Raw genomic sequence first — 23,014 nt, forward strand, 5'->3', positions numbered from 1 at the left:
CAGGGATTGTGCTATTCAGGCCTAATTGTGCTGAATTTGTGTTTGTGTTCAGGTTTCACATTAGATAAACACAGACTGGTTTTATGTGTTGTTTTCCTGGTTTTACTAGCTTGCTCAACAGCTGTGACTGTACCGTGAAAGTAACACCTACCTGAGAGAGAGCCACTTCAATGTGACAGTTCTGATGTATTTCATAAACCACCTACCTTTCTTTATTCATGTTTACACTATTTTGGTAAAGTCAGCAAACTCCCCCCTCATGCTGCAGTGTGTCTTGATAATAGAAAAAGTTGACCACCCCCCCTTCCTTTATTTTCAGAGGCCAGAGAGGGTTAGGGGGCTATTGTGTTTGCATGAGTGTGTGCCTCGGCATGGGGGTGGGTCCCCATCCATCCTGCTGTGGTGGAATTTGGGTCAAGGAGATTGGGACTTTTTATTTTAAGGAGGGGTAGTAGTAGTAGTAGAGGCTTGTATTGTTTGGTTTGAATCCTGCAGTCTAGACACGGTTTAACTGAAAAACAAATTCTCAAAGTCCCCTGGCATTTAAATTCAGATTATGTTTACAGCATCTTAAAATACTTTTCCCAAACACAGAGTGAACAGCATAGCTCGCATTCCTCTCAAGTCACATCTATACATAAGATACACGGGTGTGTCCTTAGTAATAACATTAGTCCACAAAAGCACTTCTTTATTTTATCATACAAATTTAGTGCAAAAAACCGCAGTGTTTGGTGAGGTTTTACCTTATTGTCTTGAAATAACAGTTTTACTATTTTAAAGCTAAAATATTCCAGGAATGCAGTGCTACTGAGTGAAGCCTCATGCCTGTAATTTTAGAAAAGGATGTGGACAGATGTGGGCGCGTAGTTTTACATTTTTGTGTGAGACAAGGACACAATCAACTTTCAGATTTATTTACAACAGAATCCAATTTTTATTTTTTGCATTGTCGTCTTGCATATCCGTAAAGGCGGTAATTCCCACAGTGTGCTGGTTTTAGGGAGTGCATGTGTGGCTTTATATTTCCCAGTGTGTGTAATCAGGTAAGTTGATAGCCAGGCATTAACAGTCCTGGGGATTTGTTTTGAGAGTCCAGGGGTATCAGATGTTATGTTTTCCAGACTGTGGTGAGATCTGAGGAGAAAGGAAGTGAAAAAAATTAAGGAAAGCTTAAAACACTGGCAGGTTGTCATCCCCCTACGCCGTCCTCTGTCAGAGCAAAGGCAGACATTGTGTGTAGTGTTGCATGTGTGTATTTGTCTCTTATCACAGCTGATGACTCTACATTTGTCTTACATTTGTACCTACCAGGGAATTACCCATAGTATTAGAATCATCCAGGTAAACCATCAAAACAAAGTTCACACTATACACCATTGCAAGGTTCTGTTTTGTATCTGTGTTTTGAAACAATAATCCAAAATTTGCCAAAAAACATCACTCTCATTGTGCAATGTTTTCCATGAAACGCCCTTTGGGGATTACTTTATTTGTTTCAAGGCCTAAACTTTAATATTTTTTGGCGTGTTTACATAGTGCAGGATTAGCTGGGCCAAATTGCAATCTAGTTGCAATTAAGTAGTCATATGCTTGATAAAGTCTGCTCAAGGGTTCAGGGTCTCAGCGAATACTTTCTGTACAATGTCTCTGATTAAATGCAGATGGAAATGAGACATCCTCCTGTTTTGTAATGTGGTTTTTCCTTTTGAGTAGTGACATCAAGATTCCAAGTGAACAGAGATTGATTTCCAAATCATTACCTAAATATATTAAATTTAAAGTTAAAAATTGGAGCTCTGGTCAAAGCATTCTATAAAAATAACGTGAACACTGTGCAGCACAGTAAGAGCTTTCAGAAGGAATTGTAAAACTGAAAAAAAAAACCCTGATCAATAGCCTTATCAAAGTTCTTTCTTATTTTTGTCTTTTCAGTTGGCCAACCAGATGGTGTGACTCAGAAGGAGGAGGCTCCTGAGGCTATGGACACCATCCAGGGTGAAGTGGCTCCCCAAGTGAACGGCGAGAAAGTGGAGAAGGAGTCCCCTGATGCCAATGACATCTCGGCTGTTGAGGAGAAAGCAGCTGAGGAGAAACCCGATGAAGCCAGCGAGGTGGGCTTCAAGAAGATCTTCCGCTTTGTGGGCTTTAAGTTCACACTGAAGAAAGACAAAAGTGAGGAGAAAGATCCCGTGAAGCTTCTGACAGTCAAAGATAAAGAAGAAGAGGAGGTGAGCGGGACTGACAAACCTACAAAGGAGGAAGAGACTACCACTGCTGAGGAGAAGAGCACAACGGAAGAAAAGGAGGCTGATACAGAGTTGTCTACTGCTGAGGCCGAAGTCAGTAAAGATGACAAAGCTGAAACCACTGATGCCCCAGCTGAAGGCCCTGCAGCTGAAGCTACTGATGAAGCAGTCAAGGAGGAAGGAGCTGAGAAGGAAGGAGAGAGCACCATGTCCCCCTTCAGAAGGCTCTTCAGTGGAGGACTCTTCTCTAACCTGAGAAAGAAAGCCAGCATCAAGAAGACAAAAGAGGAGGAAGACAAGGAGGCAGCTGCTGAGAAAGAGACAGCTGCTGAGAAGGAGGCAGCTGCTGAGAAGGAGGCAGCTGCTGAGGAGGAGACAGCTAAGACTGAAGAAACTGCTGCTGCTGCTGCTGAAGAAAAGGAGGAGAAGGTTGATGCAGAGCAAGAAACTAAGGAGGAGGAGACACCAGCCACTCCAGAGGAAGTGAAATCAGAGACTGCCCCGGAGCCAGAGGTCACTGTTGTATCCACCGCTGCAGAAACTACTGATGAGACCAAACAAGAAGAGGAAAAGGCTGAACCTAGTTCAGAGGAGGAGAAGCCTGCAGCAGAGGTGACTTCTGAAGCTGAGCAGCTTTCATCACAGGAGAAGGCTAAGCCCCAGGGAAGCCCCCTGAAGAAGCTTTTCACTGGAGCTGGCTTGAAGAAGCTCTCAACTAAGAAACAGAAGATCAAGAAAGAAACTGAGACAAAGCTCACAGAGTCTGGGGAGCAGGCGGCTGAGCAGCTTCCATCCTCCACCGAGTCAACAGAGGCTCCAAAAGCTGACAGTGGACCACCATCGCCTGAGGAGTCAGGAGAGCATGTTATTGCTGTCGAGGTGACCCAGAATGAGTCGAGTCAGGAGACTGATGGTGAAGTTGCCTCTGATGGAGAGAAGAAAAAAGAGGGTATCATTGCATGGTCTTCCTTCAAGAAACTAGTAACACCCAAGAAGCGTGTAAAAAGGTCTTCTGAGAGCGAAGATGAAGCCACAGGTGAGAAACAAGCAAAGTCAGCCACCCTGTCCTCTTCTGAGAGTGCTGCATTAGCAGATAAGAGTGTTGACGAGGAGACTAAGGAGGATAAACCAACTGAGGAAGAGCCAAAGACTGAAACAGCTGAGAAACTGGTGAGCAGCACTGAGGAGCCCAAAAAGAAAATGGACACCTCTGTCTCCTGGGAAGCTCTTATGTGTATGGGTGGACCCAAAAAGAGGACCAGGAAGACCTCTGATTCTGACGATGATGAGACAAAGGTTGAGGAGGAACCAGCAGCAGTAGAAGGGGAGCAAGAGGGCAAAACTGAGGCTGCCATTGTCAGTTCCCAAACCACAGACAGTGATGGAGAGATTGCTTCCTCCCCTGAGAGAGAGTCCACCTGGGACACACTGAAACGCATGGTAATGTCAAAAAATAAGACCAAAGCTGAGGAAAAGCCAGAGGAGACTACAGAACAAGTCCAGTCAGACAGTGAGGCACCTAAAGATGAGTCGTCATTCTCTTTGAGGAAGCTTTTCCCTGGACGCAGAAAGAAGAAGGCTGATAAACAAGCCTCCACTGAACAGGGCTCAGGTGAGGAGGACTCTGACACCCCAGCTGTGGTTCCTCTCTCAGAGTATGATGACAAAGTTGAAGCTGCTGAACCAGAAGCACCAGCAGCACCTGTTGAAATCCAGATTAAAGTGACCTCTGAAGATAGAGCCCCTTCATGGATCCCAGCCAATATCGAAGATGGTGAAGATATACACGATCAGCTGAGTGACATTCCAGAGGAGGCTGAAAATGTTGCCACTCCAAAGTCTGTGGACACTGACATTGCAGAGGATGAAACCGAGGACAAGGATAGTCTGTCTCCAAAATCTGCAGGGCGCACAGGGCGCAGATTGTCCACAGCTGAGGTGATGCCTGTCGCTCCAGCTCCATCTGCAGAAACAACTCCTGTTCCTCAGGGACCCAAGCCAGAGAGCGCTGAGGAGGTTATTGAGGGCATTGAGGCCCAAATCACCGAAATTCCACCCCAGACAGGTGTGACCACTGAAGATGTACCAATAGAGGCAGCTTCTGAAAAAATAGAGTATGAACCACCAACTGAGAGTGCAGAATCCAAGACAAACACCATCCTGGAGCCACACACTCATGACGAGGCCATGGCTATCTGCACTGGCCTAGGAACCAAGGAGATTGCCAAAGTAGCTCTGGAGAAACCTGCAATGCCCATCATAGAGCCTGTGGCCGTGATCCGTGATGCTGTAGGCAGAGAGGTGTCAGTGGAAGAGAAGCCAGCACGTACAGAGGAAGTCACAGTTACTGAAGATGCAGTGCTCAATGCCCAAGTGCACCAAATAGAAATCGCCAAGCTTGAGCCTGCTGTTGAGAGTTCATCAGGCGGAACGTCAGAGGCTCAAGTAGCCATTCAGAGCTATGAACCCAAGATTGAGCAGGTTGGAACTGTCAGCACTGTTCTTGAGGAGAGTGAAATCATTCAGACTACCACCACTAGTGAGAACTCTCCTAAAGCTGTTATAGTCGATCCCATCGTACCAACATCTGAAACAGCTGTTTGTACACAGAGCATAGAAGTCATTGAGCCAACTGTAGAGACCAAGGAAGTGAAAATGGAACTGGAGCAACTTGCTGCCACTGAAGAGAATACTGCTGAAGAGGTTATTCAGTATGTGACTGAAGATATATCCTCCACCATATGTGAAATCACAAAAGCCAGCATCACAGAGGAGACTGTGCCAGAAGCTGTACCAAGTGAGGAGGGTCCTGTTATCACTGAATCAATAGTTCTCAAGGCTCCAGTCAGTGTGGTAACATCAGACATAGTGAGCATGGAAAATGCACCAGAGCCAGTTGGTGATGAACCAGTCCAGGTGCAGGAAACCAAGGAGGAGGGTGCTGCTGAAGAGAATGTGGAGGCAACTACCGCACAGACAGAGTCAGAGATCAGTGAAGGGACAGAGCAGGTCAGCGACAAGATTGAGGAAATCAAGGAAGACGTCCAGCAGACCAGTGAAATTGAGGCTGAAAGTATGGTCATTGCCCAATCTGTCATTTTGGATGCCATGGATAAAGTTTCAAAGGAGGCACCTGAACCCAGCACCCCAACACCAGTCCAGGCTGTAGCAACAACAGAGGAAGAGATCACAACAGAGACCCCTGTTATCTCTGAGACCCCTGTTGCTGTCGTCTGTGAAACACCAGCACCAAAGTCACCTCAGCTGCTCAGAGTCGCCGTTGAGGTTATTGACTCAATCCCAGTGGAGGTCACAGAGAGTCTTGATGCCCCTGTGGAGGAGGAGAAGAAACCAGAAGAAGGGTTAAAGAAAGCTGTGGAAGTAAAAGTAAGTGAAGAGACTGTCGTGGAAGAAGTGGAGGAGTTAAAGGAGGAGAGTCAAGAGGAGGTCAAGGAGGAACAGAGCAAAGAAGAAGCAGAGGTTCAGGAACCAGATGTTAAAGAAGCAGCCGAGGAAGTCAAACCACAATCGGAGGAAGCAAAGACAGAGGCCCCTTCAGAGCAGAAAGTGCTTGAGATTCACATGCCGGTCCAAGTGGTCCTGCAGACGGCCCAGGTGGAGGAACTGTCGGTGGAGGAAGAGGCTGTGGAGGAGTTCGACAGCAACGGCCCTGTGGCTGAAGACACCAGCGTAAAAGTAAAAGCTGAGAGTGCCGGAAAGAAGCTCTCAACGGTGTCAGAAGAAGCTCAAGCCACGACCTCAGCAGAGGTTCCCGCTCCCAGCCAAGTCACAGAGGAGGAGAAGGCAGAAGCACCATCAGGAAAGTGTGCAGAAGTGATGGCACAGGTGATCGAGGTGATCGAGGAGGCTGTGAAGGAGATTGAGCCTGTGTCCACAGAGATCACAGCAGCATCATGAGCAGGTGATCTTACTTTGATATTGAATGTTCATGATAACTTTTATATAAATCAAGACGCAGGTAATCCTAAATTAAAGTAGTGTTTTTTCAGTGTTGACAAATCAGTGATAGAACAGTAAAAAAGGTAGTTATTCCTAAAATTCCTTTGTTGGCCTATCAAACAATCTTCTCATAGTGGCTTTTTTGAAACATCAATGGGCCCTACTTTTATTAGGGAGCAGGGGAGGGGATTTGCCCACTGACCAGATGAAAAAGCTTTTGTTCGGGATATGAGTAACCAGGGGACCTTTGATATCAAAGCAGGAATGCCGCCGTTGACCCCTTCTTTGTAGGCTGGGGTCTTAAAGGGAAGCGGTGTGTGAGGGGCAGATGAACTTGTGCTGAAAGACTGATTATGATTCCTCCGCTCCCTCCTCCTGTTTTCCCTCTATCACAGGCTCAGCATGGAGTCAAGAAACCATGTCGGAGTATTTGTTAGATTTGATTACAAAGCCTCAAAGAGCTGGAGTTATACTTTTCAGTTATTTTAGCTGAGTTATGTCTTTAATATATAAAGGATAGTGCATTTTTAATGTGCAACGATGTTTTAGCGACACACTGATGTTATCTGGAAGGTATGAGGGAGACGAGGAGGAGGGAGAAACTGGGCGTAGTTCGCTTTAATATTTATTAAGCAGCCATGTAGCTCTGCAGCTGGGGAACGTCTGGAGAGGGATAGAAATGGAGGAGTTTGATGAATTACATCAGATTAAGAGCAGCAGTGGTACAGCAGCCCTCTCACACAGTGGGTGATGAGTCATTTAAACAAACCTTGAAGCATGGTGGTAAAATCAAACCGTAAAAGAGAAAAACCAAAGACTCAAATTGACAAAGGGGGAGATAGAAAATATTGCAGGAGAATTAAGCACACTTCACAAGACACAGTAAAATAGCAATGTATCCATAGATCATAAAACATAACAATTCCGTAAATGTACAATAAAGATTTTAAAAAAATATGACTAGACAAAAATCCTATTATAAATATTATAAATATTCAGTAAAAATATCATAATAAAATCATCATCAATGTGTGTGTCACTGGTAAATCAGACTGAGTATGCCAGCTTGAAAATATATAATATAATATAATATAATATAATATATTAATTGTCTTTCCAGATTCATTGAGACTGCCATATACAATATTCTGTTAGCCACTACAAAGTTAGCAACTGTGCTTCCACACACATAAATATTACATCATAGTGTAAAATAAATATTTAGTTCAAAATTCAAGGCATAAGAAAACTAAAAAGAAAGAGAAAACAGGCAAAGTACAAAGTAAAATTAAAATAAACCCAAAAAAGCAATTAAATCAACAACAATAAAACTACTAATGACAATAATTACAGCAATGAACTACAGTATGTGTAGGTGCAGCTCAAAAATAATAGTAGTACCACTAAAAACTACTTTTACTTGTTAACTGTGCAATGTCGGATGGCAAACAATTCCATGTTTTCATTCCTTTTAATATAACAGTATGTTGCCTTCAATCAGTTTTTGAAACAGGAAGTGAAAGCCTTGCAATAAAAACATTAACCAATGTTTCATTCCCTTGTCACACCCTCTGTCCCTGGAAGGATTACATCACATTAAATTTCAGCTGTTAATGATATTCTGGTCCTAAAACATATCACACTGAGGGACAAAGATGTTTCCAAATGTAATCTGGGTCTCAGATGGTTTCTTTTTCCAGAGAAGAAAAGATGCAGTATTTTCTTGTCCCTAATATCTTGTTTTTGTTCTTCATCACCACAGCTGAAGATACAAGACTGAAGCCTGGGAGACGCACTGTCTGGACCAGGAAGTGAGTGATGAGGGAGAGAGAGAGATCGAGAGAAATAAAGAGGCTGCTTGGTGGTAACACACTGAGACTGGGCTCCACCCATCCCGCCCAGAGAGACTGAGTGACTGAGCAACAGCTCCGCCATTCTCTCCACCTCCCCTTCCACCTGTACTCCAACCCCCCCATCCTGCAGCCCCTGTCACCACAACGTGACGTCCCCACCGCCATATCCTCACCCACTCACTCACTCTCATACACACACACACTAAAGCATGTCCTGTGCCTCAGAAGCATCCCACCTGGCTTGTAATCAGTGTGATGTATGTTCAGTGTCTCCGTGACTTTTCATTGCCCTTGCTGCATAAGACGAGTGTCTGCAAGTTGGTTGAGTGCTAATCTGTCCATGTGTGTGTGCGCGTGTGTTTGTATGTGTATAGTAGGGAGAGTGAGATGGTGTCAGACGGTGAAGAGATGGAGGATTATATCTTGTATATTGTATTTATATCTTGAGTATTCTTTAATTCACCCTTAAGTCTTTTTTTCCTTTTTTGTTTGTACATTGTTGCCTTGATGTTTTTAAATTCCCACATTAAGCTGTGATACATCAGGTATTCTTTGGAGCAACATTATGACAGTAAATTTCACAGTTGATGCAGAGTAACGTCTGAAAGGTGTCTTGTAATATTTACCAAAACAATTGTGCATTTCAGTGACCGGTGTATCACAGCTTTTTATAGTCATATTCAATAATTATTTCAACTAAACCATGGTACAAGTGTGATTCCACTGACAGTAAGTGATAACACTGACTGAAGAAAACACCCAAGAGGGCAGACAGTATGATGATCACTACCAGAAATGCTTTTGACACATTATCTTGTCACAATGTGTTCTCACTCTGCATCCCAACAAAATAACTTCATAAGCTTTGTGTAGATAAGACAAACAATCACTGCCTGATTTACTGTGAAAGATATTGTTACACATTGTTTCATGTAATAATAAAATAAAGTACTATTTTAACACCCTCATTTGATCATGTGGCAGAGGTATTTGGTGAACAGTGACATGCACAGGATACATAGGCTACTTTATGACACTGTAAGACAAGTGCATGTAAGAAACACAAAGCATATCAGTGTTTAATGGCCGTGTTTCTGAATTACTGTGTGACATACTGTATGTTTTATTTGTGTGTAGCAATTTTAAGTTTAACACCTTCCTTACTACGCTATATTTATATGTCCTGATGCAAAGGCAGTATGTTGATGCCCTCTGTTGCCTACAAAAAGTAGTGCACCCTTAATCTTCAGTCATTGGTGTCATTTTGGCTTCAACTGCATGTTCAGGGTGATAGAGTATGAAAATGTTCAATCCAGTCTTATGGTACCTGCTCCCATGTCGTGTTCTTCGCCTAGCACGATGGCTCAGGCTCATTAAACTGGCACTGGGATTTAGAGAGAAACAGACACGGTCTGCATGGTACCAGGGGAGGGGAAAAAAAAAAATCTCATTTTGCTCTTAATTTGAAAACCAAATTGAGTTAGGATCAATCAGGGAGTCATGGTTTTTCCATTACTCACAGGATGAGACATCAGTTGCATCCAATTAAATTCCTACTCAGCTGCTTTGAGTCATGCATCAAACCTAAGTCATGAGGTCAGGGCTTATTTTGCGAGGTCATTGGCAAAGTGGGAGATGTTTTAGGGTGGAGGAATATCTAAAACATTCCTGGGGGTCCATTTTTATCCACCAAAGCGAACGTGTGGCTGTGGGTCACACTGGTAATTGCTGACGTCCTACCAAATTTGGCAAACTTGCACTGTGTCAGACATTCAGCTCTCGAGAGTTAGCTGTTAGTGCTTCCACTGATTATAACTTGACAGGAGCATCTCTAGAGGCTCACATTTCACTCAGCTTTATGACCAAACCAGAGAAAGATCAGGAAGTACGTACCCCTGTTGGGTCATCACTTCCCTTTACTTTGACTCTAGAGGGTTTGTCACATCCATACTTGCTTTACGTAAAAGATACAGGATTAAACTAAGACAAAGTGAGCTAAAGACTTTTGTTATTGTTGCAAAATGTAAAGCATTTAGTTGGGGCACCTGCCCACTTTAGTCCTCCCTGCTTTTTGTAACACACTTAACTGTGAACCTGTTAACATTTGTACAGATTGTATACCTACTGTATGTACTTAAAAATCATATTGTTGTAATATTAACTAATAACCTGCAGCCATTTAGCATAATATTCATGTAGCATGGAATTAATGGTCTTTTATATTTTAGAAGCTGTTAATAGTAAGGATACAGAAACTTGTCTATATTTCATTCAATAAAGGTAGAGAAAAATGGTGTGTGCTTTGTATTCATCCATGGATCTTTCAAGAAAGAAAATAATCATATAATAATCATTAAATATAAAGACAAAGGTATATGTCACACCTCACACAGGAGGATTTATAGTTGACAAATACAACAACACTTACATCTGCTAACGGCAACATTATAGTATGTTATAAACAATGTATTTTATGTTTCTACACTGCTTATAAATGCCTAAGGGGGGAGTGTTAAAGGTTCAGCTTCAGGTTTTATCTTTACTTCAATGGAATTAAATGACAATTTGTGTAATACAGGTGTCATTTACCCAGGTGTATGCTCTGTACTTTTAAAGAAACGCATTTTTGCCAAAGGTTTAGTTTGTAAAACTGAGCTCAAAAGTGTATGCTCACTTTAAAGCCAGACTCCACTGGCAAAATCAGTGATTTTACCTTTCTGAACACAGCAGCTGCTGGTCCACTGTTGCCACAATCACTTATGTAGTGTGTGTTACTGGGTGAGGTTGGTGTTTCAAAGTTTGGATTTACCAAAGTCAAAAGTCACACTATAACACAAACTACAGATTGAGACAGTGGTATACCAGTGGCATTGTGTTTAATGAAGTAAAATGACTGTTTTTGTCAATGGAGTCTGGCTTTAAAGAGAGCTTAGTTAAGTGTCACTGTTCATTCAGTTCCTCATTGGTTAACAGCTGTCTGTTTGGGAAGTAGTGAGCATGGATGTATGAGACTTGGATATATACTGCACAAGTTGCGTGAGAGTTTGTAAATGGATGATTCAAAACATTAAGTTCAGAGCTACACGTCTGGTGGACATTCCTGCAGTCATCTTCAAAACTTGGGACACTGTGCCACTGTATTGTATGATCAAACTGTTGTAGAGTGGCCTTTAATTGTGACCATCCCAAAGCACCTGTGTAGCAATGATGATGTGTAATCAGCATCTTGATGCGCAACACCTGTCAGGTGGATGGATTAACTTTGAAAAGGAGATGTGCTCACTGGCATGAATTTAAACAAATTTGTTACCAAGATTTCAGACAATATATATATTTTGTTTGAATTTTTTTTCCAGTGTAGTTTTGTTGTTTTTAAACATTGGACTCCAGTTCATCAAGAATTTTCTCAGTTTACCATGGAGGCATGCGAGAAAAGTTTTCCTTACTAATTCAGCATGACACAGAGTGAGTAACCGATACACAAATGGTCATTTTGGGGGGTGAAGTATTCCTTCAGTTATCACTGGAGCAAAGATAAAACTTCACACTGAGCTTTAACACTCTCCCAACCTCATTAAGCATTTATAGGCAGGGTAGAAACATTTGATAACACACTATAATGTGACTGTAAGCAGATGTGAGTGTTAATGTATTTGTTAACAATTATAAATCCTCCTGTGGGGATTAGTGAGTGAAGTTTGTGTAAATAGACAATGAATTGACATATAGCATATATCCTCATACAGAAGATGCAATTGTTCTCAAATAATTCTTTAAAATGTCCTTTTAACGAAACATAAATAGTGTGCTAAATATTCCTGTATTAAATGTTTAATAAACAGTGCTAAAAAAGTAAAATGGGTGAATGGATTGAGGAACAGAATTAAGACCAGCTCCTGGCGCTGTTTTGTCCAGGTAAAGACGAGACAAAAAGACCCACTATTATAAAAAGACATGTCTTTATTGTTCATTCTTCATTGAAAAAAAAAAGTTATTTATACAGAAAATTACTCACATTCCTGAGAACACAGATTGATCACAGTAGATGTCAGACGGGCGGGAGAAGGATCATGAGCTTGAAATGAGACTGTTGTCGGGATAAACAACAGTGGACAAAAAAGACAATGTGAAACTTCTCATCTTCCTGAGACGTTTAAACACACACACATACACAACCATTTAGTTACAGACTGGTGCGGCAGGAGAACAATTATGACTCAAACCGAGGAGGGAGTTAGACTTTTTCGTAAAGCTCTGCATTAATCTGTGTATCAATTGAGCTCTGAGAAATGAATGTCAGTAGTACAGAATTTCAGTCGCCTCAACAAAGCTTGAATCAAGACACAAACAAGAATCCTTCTGTTTGTAAGACTAAATCCAGACTTTTTTTTAATGTGAATCAAAATGTGATGAAAATTGATGTATGGCAAAGATGGCTCACACCACTCAGATTTGACAGCCTTCCTCCTCACTAGACCTGAGTAGACAAAAAGAAAAACAGCTCCATCTACCGCAACACTGGGCTCATTGCAACAAAGCAGCAACTGCTTTTAAATACTTAATATAGGAGGATTTTAGGTACAAATACCCACGTAAATCAAACTAAAAGTGGGCTTCAAATTTACTGTCAAAACATCTGTACTTGGGGCTTGGTGAAATTCAAATCAAAGGAAAAAAAAAAAAAACCAATATATAAGCATATTAAATGTACTAGGGATGGGCATTTCTCTGTTATAGTTTGACATACAGTATTGAAATGGATAAAAGATGGAAACAAGTCAATAAATCCAACACAGTCTACATTTACTATACTATACAACACACATTAATGAGCTTATGTGGCTTATTTAACAACTCTGCTTTAAAAATAATATTGAAAATTATATTATTACTGGAGCTGCAACAATTAATCCATTTTATGTCTATTTTTTTAAAGAAAAAACAAACAAACAAAAAAACAAAACAAAAAACAAACTAAAAATTCTGTGATTTCAGTTTCTTAAATTTGAGTATTTTCTGCGTTCTTTACTCGTCCATGACAGTAAACTGAATATCTTTGGGTTTTGGACAAAACAAGACATTTGAAGACGTCATCTTGGGCTTTGTTTGACATTTTCACTATTTTCTCTTATTTTATAGACAAAACAGCTAATTGATTTAATTGAGAAAATAATCTACAAATTAGTCAACAGTTAAAATAATTGTTAGTTGTAGCCCTAATTAAAATTGGTCTCTAGGATTATTAGCAATTAGTGCCGTTTCAGCCAAAAATTGACAAATGTCAGACTACGAAATCATTTTTGGTTTCTGTAGCCGCATGGGTCGGTTAGTATTTGCAGCAAAAAAGGCAATGTTATTTGCAGTAATAATACAATGTAGAATTTATTTTCCACTAGACGGAGCATTAACAATATCAGGACAGTTTAACAAGCCTCCCTCAAATAACATTCATTCATCTTTTTATTGAAACGTGAGATAAAAGATTAAGAATTTTTTTTTGCATAAACCCCACCTAACTTGACATGTATGTAAAGATTTTAAACAATTTCCAGTCATCAGCAGTTTAAAGGAACAATTTATTTTGCTGTAAATTATAATTAATAGCATCCTTTATATTCCCATAACACACATGTATCCAGGCAGTCAAGTATAAAGAGATATCACCCTGTCATTTTATTTCTTATTAAAGCTAACTGTCACACCGTCACCTCTGCCTGAGTTTATACCGCCTCCACACTGACAGGTGGAGCATTCAAACTCTCCCACCTCTGCATCATCATCATACATTTAAACATGTTCACCTGCAAACTCTCTCACACAATGTTTGTTCTATAAGCGACAACTGTTGAACCTACTTCTTCTTCTGCTTTGTTAAAGAACACATATATGTCAGACAGTCTTAGATTCCCTTTGCAATTAGTAAAACTTTGGAAAGGGGAAGAGACTTAAAATGTCAAATATATATATTTTAATTCTAATCTATTCCTTGAGGAAATTAATGATACATTTATCATGCCCATCCCTAATACATCAACTCTCGCTAAGCCAAATGTAACCCTATTTTGAAAGCTATTTGTCTACTAATATACATAAACCTTTGCAATATAAAGTCATCTTTGTAAATATAGCATTGTATATAAAATTAGAAAAGCATGGCAAACAAAAAACAAGGGCTTTTTTTAGAAGTAGATTGGAAAAAATTATATAAAGACAGGACAGCCTCCCATCAACCAGTAACCAAATAATGACTCAGCGGGGCTCAACTGTAAACACAATGAACACACTTGCTTGTTGTATGAAGAGCAATTGTGCTTCAGTTAGGTGTAACGACATAGGATTACTCGCACTTAGCACAGTCAACAAAACACAGAGTAAAACAACTACACTGTTAGTGAGAAGGATGCAAATCATGGTCAACACTTTACATTTAAAAAGTCGAAACACTGACAAAACATGGATGGAAGACAGATGCACTTTTCCTGCATATCGGGCATCGACTCAAAAAAAGAGCACAGATTGTCTCAGGTCTGAATATGTTGTGTGCTTTTAGCTGGACTTGAAATCTACACCGGAGCTACAGAATAAGCCTCTCACTTATGACCACAAAGAAACAGCTCTTCTGTGCAGTTACAGGGGGGTTATTAAAAGTTTGCAACTCTTTTTCTCCTCCTCAAATCTAGCACAGCTAACCCATCTCACAACACGCTGCGTCCTCCGGAACCGTCTCAGCTTCCTCTTCCCCTCATACTCAAAGACTGCCTGCGCAGCAACTTTAGCTCTTTAGAAAAAACACTGGCACCACCTGACGTGAGTCTAAATCCAATGTACACCAATAATAAAAAGGTGCGAAGAAAGTTAGTTACTTCATCTTTCTCAATGGTGTTTAACTTAGCCTTGAGTTAAATGTTAATGTTATTTGCCTTTCTAATGATGTTGGATTCACTTTTTGTCATATTCAGCCAAAAACATCCAGAAGAGTGTACCACAAAAAAAGCCTCCAGAGAAAGTTTTATTAGATTGAGATCCTCAAACATACATACCCTGACTAACTTCACCTTTAGCTTACCTATTAACCATAATTTAGAAAGTAAACATACATGTTAAAAAGGACAAATACACAGTTTTGGCACTACTCTACGAGGATCTCTTCAGTCTTTATGGGTTCCAGTGGGGTGCCAGAGTTGGACAAATCAGAGCCTTCATCTTTGGAAAACTCCTCACGCTGGAGCAGCATCCCTGCGCTCGTGTTTCCCTGTAGCCCCACCAATCCCCCTTGAGTAAAGCACAAGTGTTTGATCACCTCGTTGGGACTGGAAAAGGTGGTCGCACAAATGTTACACTTATAAGGCTTCGACGAGCCCAAGAACATTGCCTCCATCTGGCTGGCGTCGTCGCCCGCGGCGCACAGCTCCATGCTCTGTCGGTCCACCATGGTGTAGGAGTCGGCGCCCTGGTTCAGGCACACGTGGCGGGCCGCCTGGTTGGCCCGGCAGAAGCTCTTGCCACATGCGCTGCATTTGAAGGGCTTGCCCGTGTGGATGTACATGTGTTCGCGCCAGTGGCTCTTCTGGATAAACTTGCGGCCACATGTGGAGCACTCATACTTGCGCCGCTTCACTTCCCTGTCCAAGTCGGCGCTCTCCAGGTTGTCGATGTCCGCGATGTCTGACGGAGGTGGTGTGTCTGCCTGAGAGTTTAATCCTCCCGCCCCCCAGCTGGACGTGGACACCTCTGCTTGTGGAGAGTCCGAGTTGGTACCTGAAACAGGCGTTTGCTCGCTGTCACTGATTATCTCTACTGCTGTGGTAGCGGCCGAGGCACTTGACCCTGCCTTCATTCCCTTCAGGGCCCCCTCTAACTCCAGCATGCTGCTTTCTCCGGTCATGGCAGGTGAGAGTTCATTGCTGGGCTCAGCTGGCGCCTGCTGTAGAGCCTGGGTGTGCTGGAGGAGATGCTCTCTCAGCAGGCTTCTCTGGGTGAATCGACTCCTACACAGATGACACGAGTAATGCTTCCTAAAGGACGAGCTCCTCTTCATGATGCTGGGCTTTACGTGAAGAATGGCGCCGGCTGAGGAACCATCTGCACTTAGCAAGTCCATTCCTCCCTCTTCAGCTGTAGGCTTGGTGCCGCTGGTTGAGGCCTCCGCTTCTGGTGGCGAGGAAGCTAGCTTGGTCAGGAAGGAATTTGCGTATGGAGCTGTGGCAGCTGGCGTGGACGGATACTTCCCCTCTGAGCTCACCTGCTCCATGTCAAAGGGTGAGGAGAGCTGCCGTCTAGTGGCCAATCGAGCAGACAGCCCTCCCTGCTGGTCGGAGATCTGGATGCCGTAGAGGGAGGTGGAAAGGTTGATGCTGTGCTGCTCAGCGTGTGAATACACAGACTGGCTGGCCTCCTGCAGGAGTGGATAGGCGTGTAGGAATCTGACGCCCTGCTCCAGCCGTGCGGGATCTATCAACTGGGGTGCGAGCTTGCCTGTGTACATCAGGTTGAGGAGGTAGCTGAAGATATCTGGCTGTATGTCAGCAGCCTTCAGGCGCACACAGTCACTGAAACACAAAGACATTACGTTTAACAACTGACGAACCCATGCATGAAGAAAAATCTAGTCAAGTTACTGGTCACAGGCTGCTGAAAACTTGCATGCGAATAAGGTTAAATCCACACTAATAAGTTTTTGTTTTAAAATGCACAACTATTGTTACATTTATGCCCTGCGTCCACACCACTCTGGCATTTGGGAACCCCTGAAATGGAGACCTTTTAAAATGCTGCAGACCCTGTTTCAGTTTGAAAACTCTGTGGTTGCCTTTTAGTCTGGACAGATGGAAACAGACACTTGTGCAAAATGTGACGCAGACACCCACATTTGCTTCTCGATTTGGGTCTTGCTAGTTACACTGTGTCAAATCTAGACATTATAGCTAAATTTTATCCTTCATGTGTCGGTACTCCTTTCCCATTGCCATGGCTTCCTTGTCGCTGTATTTGCTTGAATCTGTTTTCCGCCGCCTTGACTGCCTTATACTCAGGTGATACTTTCAGTAACGGTTTGCTCTCGTCATTTGTCGGAGCAAAGAAATCTCTTCTCTTTCCAGTCTCCATAGTATTGTCTTATTTAAGCAACCAGCTGCAGAGTAGAAAATCTACTTCCTGTTTACACTGGTATGCGCATGCCTAGTGTTCATAAATGGTCATGTGAAATACGTTTTCAGGCATGTTAGTATGGAGGAAGATTAATTCTTAAACGATGCTAAAATGCTAGTGTGCACAGAGATTGTTTTAATTTTAAAATGCCCTTTGTTAAGATTAATTTGGGGCTTTTTGCCTTTAATTGATGGAGCAGTTTCAGGAGGAGAAAGAGGGGAAGACAAGCAGCAAAGGGTCACAGGATGGAATTGAACCTGCGGCTGCTGCAGCAAAAAGAGCCTTAATACATGGGGCGCCTGCTCTAACAGGCAAGCTACTGGGCAAGCCTAAAATACCATTTTAAAGTGAAAACATAAGTGCGAATGTGACCTTAATCTGTTTGGGTCTGTATGTCCTTCAGTGAGGGAATCTCACCATAAGACATTATCAGGGCAGTACAGATACCAGTTTTTACTTTAACGCCCTCACAGACCCTCAAACTTATCATCTCAATTAATTCCACTGATCATCAAAGACGCAAATTGTGGGTCATTACACTGAAATGATTAAGACACAGTCCAGTGCTAAACTACAGAGAAAAAACATCCTTCCATGTATGACAGCATGAGAACAAATGATGCCCGGGCCACACTGCCTACCTCTATCTGTGCGTGATGGCTACCTTGCCATACTGCTGTGGCTGGCATTCCAGTGGTGTTCACACAGACAGCAGTGCTGCTGCGGTGCCACTGTCTGCCAGCCCTTTCTTTCTACATTTAGTCTGTATCATATAAAACCACAATGAAACCCTTGTGTTAATAAATGAAGGGATTCTGTCCACAGAAACGCTAGCGGGCTTTTAATTTGAAATGGAAACAAGAAGTTTTGAGTTAAAGGTTAAAGGTTGTGTAGGTTTTAGCGGCATCTATTTGTAGAAATAAAATGTAATATTCATGACTATGTTTTCATTAGTGTACGATCTCCTCAAACTAAGAGCTATTGTATTTTCTCTTTGTGCATTGGCCACAAAAGTGTTCCTACATGTTTGGCACATGGGAGAAGTTTCAGTTCTGCGACAGTTTCAGTTCTCACTGCTACATTCCACTAAATCCTACACACTAGGCATTTAAAAATACGTACTAATATGTTTTTTCTTGTCTATATTCTACAGATATAGACCTTGAAACTCTAGTGAAATGTGTGATGTTGCAGGTATGATGTAAATGGAACTATAAATATATCATGTTGCAAACAGAGCGCGTCACATGGGAAAAATAGGTAAGTCTCCAAATCTCTAGATGAACTGCAGCCGTGTCATGCCTGAGCCATGCTGCTCACACAGGCAGTGACTACTCTGACCTGTTAACATAGGTGCCAAAACCAAAAGCAAGAGTTTCTACAATGCACATGTGCTGCTCTTGTAGGCAGTGTGGCCCAGATGTGAGTGTTATTATGACATGGCATCTGTAGGTTTGGGCAGCAGAATTTGGTGCTGTGTTCATTCTCTGAGATGATAACAAAAAGTATGTTAGCTTGGTATTGAGATTGTGTCCGACATTGTTTTAAACATTCCTCCTGTACCTGTCCTGGTGGATGAAGAGCATTCTGAAGTAATTGGAGAAGGCAGCGAGGACAGCTTTGTGGGCTTTGAAGAAGACATCTCCTATAGCCACAGTGCAGTCGCACAGGAAGCCAAACTCCCTCTGAGCGTTAAGCTGCTGCAGCAGGATAAGACCATGGTTGGCCAACTCCATTCTTCAACCTGCACAAAAGGCGCACAGAGACACACACACACACAAGCAGCAATGAGTTTCCTGTCTGGAAGGAGACCAGAGTTTATTGTGACCACAAAGTGTCAGGCTGACGGGGGTGATCTAACGACCTTGTAAAGGCTAGCTTAACACAACAGCGAAAAATCATTTTGAGGCAGTGGAGACGATTTGTCTGGCAATAATGTCACAGAGAATTAGGCCAATTAATGGTGTGGCCCAGCAAACAAGAACATCCCAGTCTAATATGATCATTGTACAGTACAAGTAGGTATTTGGACATGTTTTCCAGTGTAAATGAGAGCAAAAAAAAAAGCTATTTGTGAATTCAAGTTTATTCTAAGAAAACAGATGTGAAATATTACTGTTCTGAATCACCTTTGAACAGCAGATATTTTTAAATTGACAACCACAGTGTTAAGGCTGCTTCCTTTTACGGGCTGCGTTAATAGACTTTAAACAAGCTTTGTACACAGACAGTCAATAATCTCAATCTCAAGAATACCATTTTCTAGGGATGAAACAGTGACCAAGGCAAAATTCCTTATGTTTAGTACTACCATTTAAAATCAATTATCATTAAGACTGTGTTTGATAACTTCACAGTAAATACTGTCCAGCTAACCAAAGTTAGCAACAGTTTCCAGGATGCATGGCCACATGGTGTCATCTTTAATGTTCATGCACATATGGTTTTCATATGATAACACAGAGTACTGGCTATATTATTTTAGTCATTTCTTAGCTCAGCCACCTGTTTCACCTGTAGAGACTAATTTCTGATGGTGTGTGCTGTGCGCTACATTGCCCCAATACAGCATCTCTGTATCAGTTTCAGAATCAAAAGAAAGAGGAGCGTCCATATTTCCGTGGTACTGAAAACTGGTACCGATACCACCCAAACCTAGTGCTGCTAGGTTTAATAGTGATTTTCAATATAATTTCAGTGTGTGTATCAGTACTTTTTGGACATTGTTGGCACATTTTAACAATACAGCAATAATACTGACAACTGTGATGATTTTGGTCGATCATTGGTCAATCTCTTGAGGTGGTGGTATGGTTAGGACACAAGCTAATTACAAAAACATTGTCCAATTTCTGGCACACACTTGAGCTGTAAAAAAAAGGGTAAATCTATTCTATAGACCCTCTAATGTTCGTCTTTCTTTAACAGAGCTCCACTTCAAAATCAGTTCTCACAAACACTGAGCTACAGAGGGTTCTGACCGCCAAATATCAGTGAGAGACACTGATAACAAGTAGGTAAAGTAGAGCTTGTTATCGCTGCAGTTTGTGTCTCTTTGGAAACTGAGGAAAAATTCTTCTGCATGACTTGGTTCAGATGGAGCCCAAGCTGTCCAAACTCAATCTCAAAGGACACTTCTGAGCTATGCGCGTTCCGCTGACCAATCAGATGGGTGTTGTTGACCCTAAAGGTTACTGGAGGACTACATGGGCTTCAGGCCATCACATGGTCGGGGCTATGGGTGTCGACACACATTCCTAAAGCAGAACTGGTTCTACCCCCTTCCAGTGGGGAATGGAAACAGCCTGTGGGCAGGGTGAATCTCCCCTCTCCAACACTTTCTCCACTCCACACAGCCTAAGGTATGAGGACAGAACATGATGGATACCTCATCAGCTGATTTACATCAGATAATCAGACATGTATAACTCTACATGTGCCGTGCTGGTTACAAAGAGAGTGAAAAAGCCCCCCGCACATGTGTATCTCATCAGAGAGGTCAGAGTGCAAAGATGTTGGCACTGCAACGCTCCAGGAAAAGGCTAGGTTTCCGTATCTTGTGCAAGGGGGGGAGACAGCAACAACAGTCACTCAAGATGTAAAACACCCACCAACCATAACTTCAGTAAACACACAGCAGTCAGTTTATTAGGTACACCTAGCTACACATAATACAGTCCTATAAATCTTGCATTACACTGAGGAGTGTTTCTAACGCTGTATCCATCTCATTTATATCAGGAGCACAGACTAAATGAAAGCTGAATCAATTAGTCAATTAACAGAAAACTTAACAGGCCCTTTTCTTGATTATCTTTGACTGTTTTTAAGCAAAAATGCTGAACACTCTGCCTTCTAGCCTCTCAAATGTAAGACTTCCTGAAGATGTTGGTCAGACAAAACTTTGCAATTTCAGTACATTGTGAATGTGTATAACTTCTAGGGAACTATCCTTAAAAATTGTGTTAGGAATTTTCTCTATTTTCTGACATTTTGTGGAAAATAATCAGCAGCCCTAATTGATAATAAAACTGTTGGTTGGTTAGTTTTGGCCATCGACTTAACACCTCTCATGCCATTAATGTCAAAAGACTGAGTATTAGAAATACACCTCAATACAATTCAGCTGCACCATGGCCCCTTAAGTTAACCCAACACCTCTCTAAACAAAAATTGGATTCATGATAGTAGGATTTATTGCAAAGATTTTAATTTGATATAGATCTAACAAAAAACCTGCAACTGAATTTACTCATCTTGTCAGTAAGCCTGAACATGCAGCAGCTCACCCACCCTGCAGCATCCTGATACATTTAACAAACAAGATATAGTTTCATTCATGGTTGCACTAACCCTTTAGCTACTAGTGTTACTTCCTAATTCACCACAACTCATTGACTGTTGCATCCCAGAAGATAGCAACTGCACACATCTTTTCTTTACACTTACATATCAGATATTTCATGTGGTTTTCAGACTAGATTTAACACGTGACAGAAGCACAGGATGAACACATTGTCGCTGCCAGTTGAGCCACGTCTAAACACTATCAGTAATATTTCCTTTAACTTACAAAAGATGGATCATTCCTTCCATTGAATACATTTTTAATAATATCAGCATTACACCTAGGGCTAGGTGATATGGACCAAATCAGATATCGGTATACTTTTAACCGAATACTTCTGCATTACTATATTGTAGTGTCTAAAATCTAAGACAATATCTAGTCTCATATCACAATATTGATATAATATCAATATACTGTCCAGCTCTATTTACACCTAATTCTTGCTGCAGCTTTCTGCCAGCATGTCTCTTTCCTGTATAGTTTCCCAGTTGTTTGAAAGGCATATCACACACTGCATTTTATTGCAGGATTTAACTTGTCCAGTTGTTACTTTGGTAGTGTGTTCCCATACAACAAACATGAGTGTGGTTTGCCTCAGCCTCACAGCCTCCACCATGGCTGTTTGGTGGCTCCACAGATCTTTAACGATTTCTGAATAAGAGTAATGAATATGCTCCTTTCTGACACAACTATTGAGCATGTGAATTCAACTTGTATTCACATGATGCAGTAAGTTAGCCACAGCACCATGTGTTAATCAATACTAACTTGTTTGCAACAATAAAGCACCGCCCCTGATGTGATGTAGACACGTGGAACAGTTACTTCCGTAGTGAGATTGTCTGTTATTCTGAAAATACACCGTTAAAACAGCCTGTGAGGAAAGTAAACACGCTGCGGCAATAAAACAGTTCAATAACGCGGTTGGAAAATAGCAGCTGAAGTGTATGAAGCATTTTAACAGGGAGGGTGAACAAAACGAGGGCGCCTCGGCTGACTCCTGCCTCTGCCTCGGGTCTTTCTCGGTTGCTATTGCTAGCGCGAGAAAACGGACATGCACGCACGCGGGGCGCGCGCACACAACACACACACACGCGGGGAAAGAGAGCGAGAGAGAGACAGAGACGCAAGGGGGATGGGGTTGGTCACGAATGCGTTTCTTTTAACTTCCCCGTGACAATTACAGTTAACCAAAGCGCACACAAGTCACCAAATAACGTAACAGCACCGGTAAAAGACAGGGTGAGTGTGTAGCTACAGACAGCCGTACCTGCACTCCGCTTAAATCCGTGGAGTTTGCCGTGTCGCCGTTGTTTGTTTGTTACCGGGGACTCGTCCGTCCTCTCTGGGCTCGCAGCAGCTTGTACTGTTCCTTGCAAACGCAGCATTCGTTGGCGGCGGAGAGGGTCGTCCGTCGTTGTTTTCCGGTTAGGGGTTTTACGTTACAATCACAT

At 42.0% G+C, this 23,014-nt stretch overlaps 2 protein-coding genes across 3 annotated transcripts in view; one reads left to right on the top strand and one right to left on the bottom strand.

The window, feature by feature from the left end:
- Positions 1-10,352, top strand: part of akap12b (A kinase (PRKA) anchor protein 12b) — a 60,088-nt gene extending 49,736 nt beyond the window's left edge. For both annotated transcript variants that reach the window (XM_049589696.1, XM_049589697.1), the window contains 2 exons: positions 1,936-6,171; positions 7,972-10,352. In XM_049589696.1, the coding sequence (XP_049445653.1) occupies positions 1,936-6,167 (4,232 nt within the window). In that variant the 3' untranslated portion in view covers positions 6,168-6,171; positions 7,972-10,352. The remainder of the gene's footprint in view (positions 1-1,935; positions 6,172-7,971) is intronic.
- A 1,672-nt stretch (positions 10,353-12,024) lies between these two features.
- zbtb2b (zinc finger and BTB domain containing 2b) lies at positions 12,025-22,967 on the bottom strand. Its single transcript, XM_049590345.1, has 3 exons — positions 22,831-22,967; positions 18,773-18,953; positions 12,025-16,611 (listed from the first exon to the last, which is right to left on the bottom strand). Exons 2-3 carry the CDS (start codon positions 18,943-18,945, stop codon positions 15,192-15,194), a joined length of 1,593 nt encoding a protein of 530 aa, XP_049446302.1. The 5' UTR covers positions 18,946-18,953; positions 22,831-22,967; the 3' UTR covers positions 12,025-15,191.
- Positions 22,968-23,014: the final 47 nt, after the last annotated feature.

The sequence above is a fragment of the Epinephelus fuscoguttatus genome, linkage group LG11 (genome assembly GCF_011397635.1).
Source record: "Epinephelus fuscoguttatus linkage group LG11, E.fuscoguttatus.final_Chr_v1".
NCBI lineage: Eukaryota > Metazoa > Chordata > Actinopteri > Perciformes > Serranidae > Epinephelus > Epinephelus fuscoguttatus.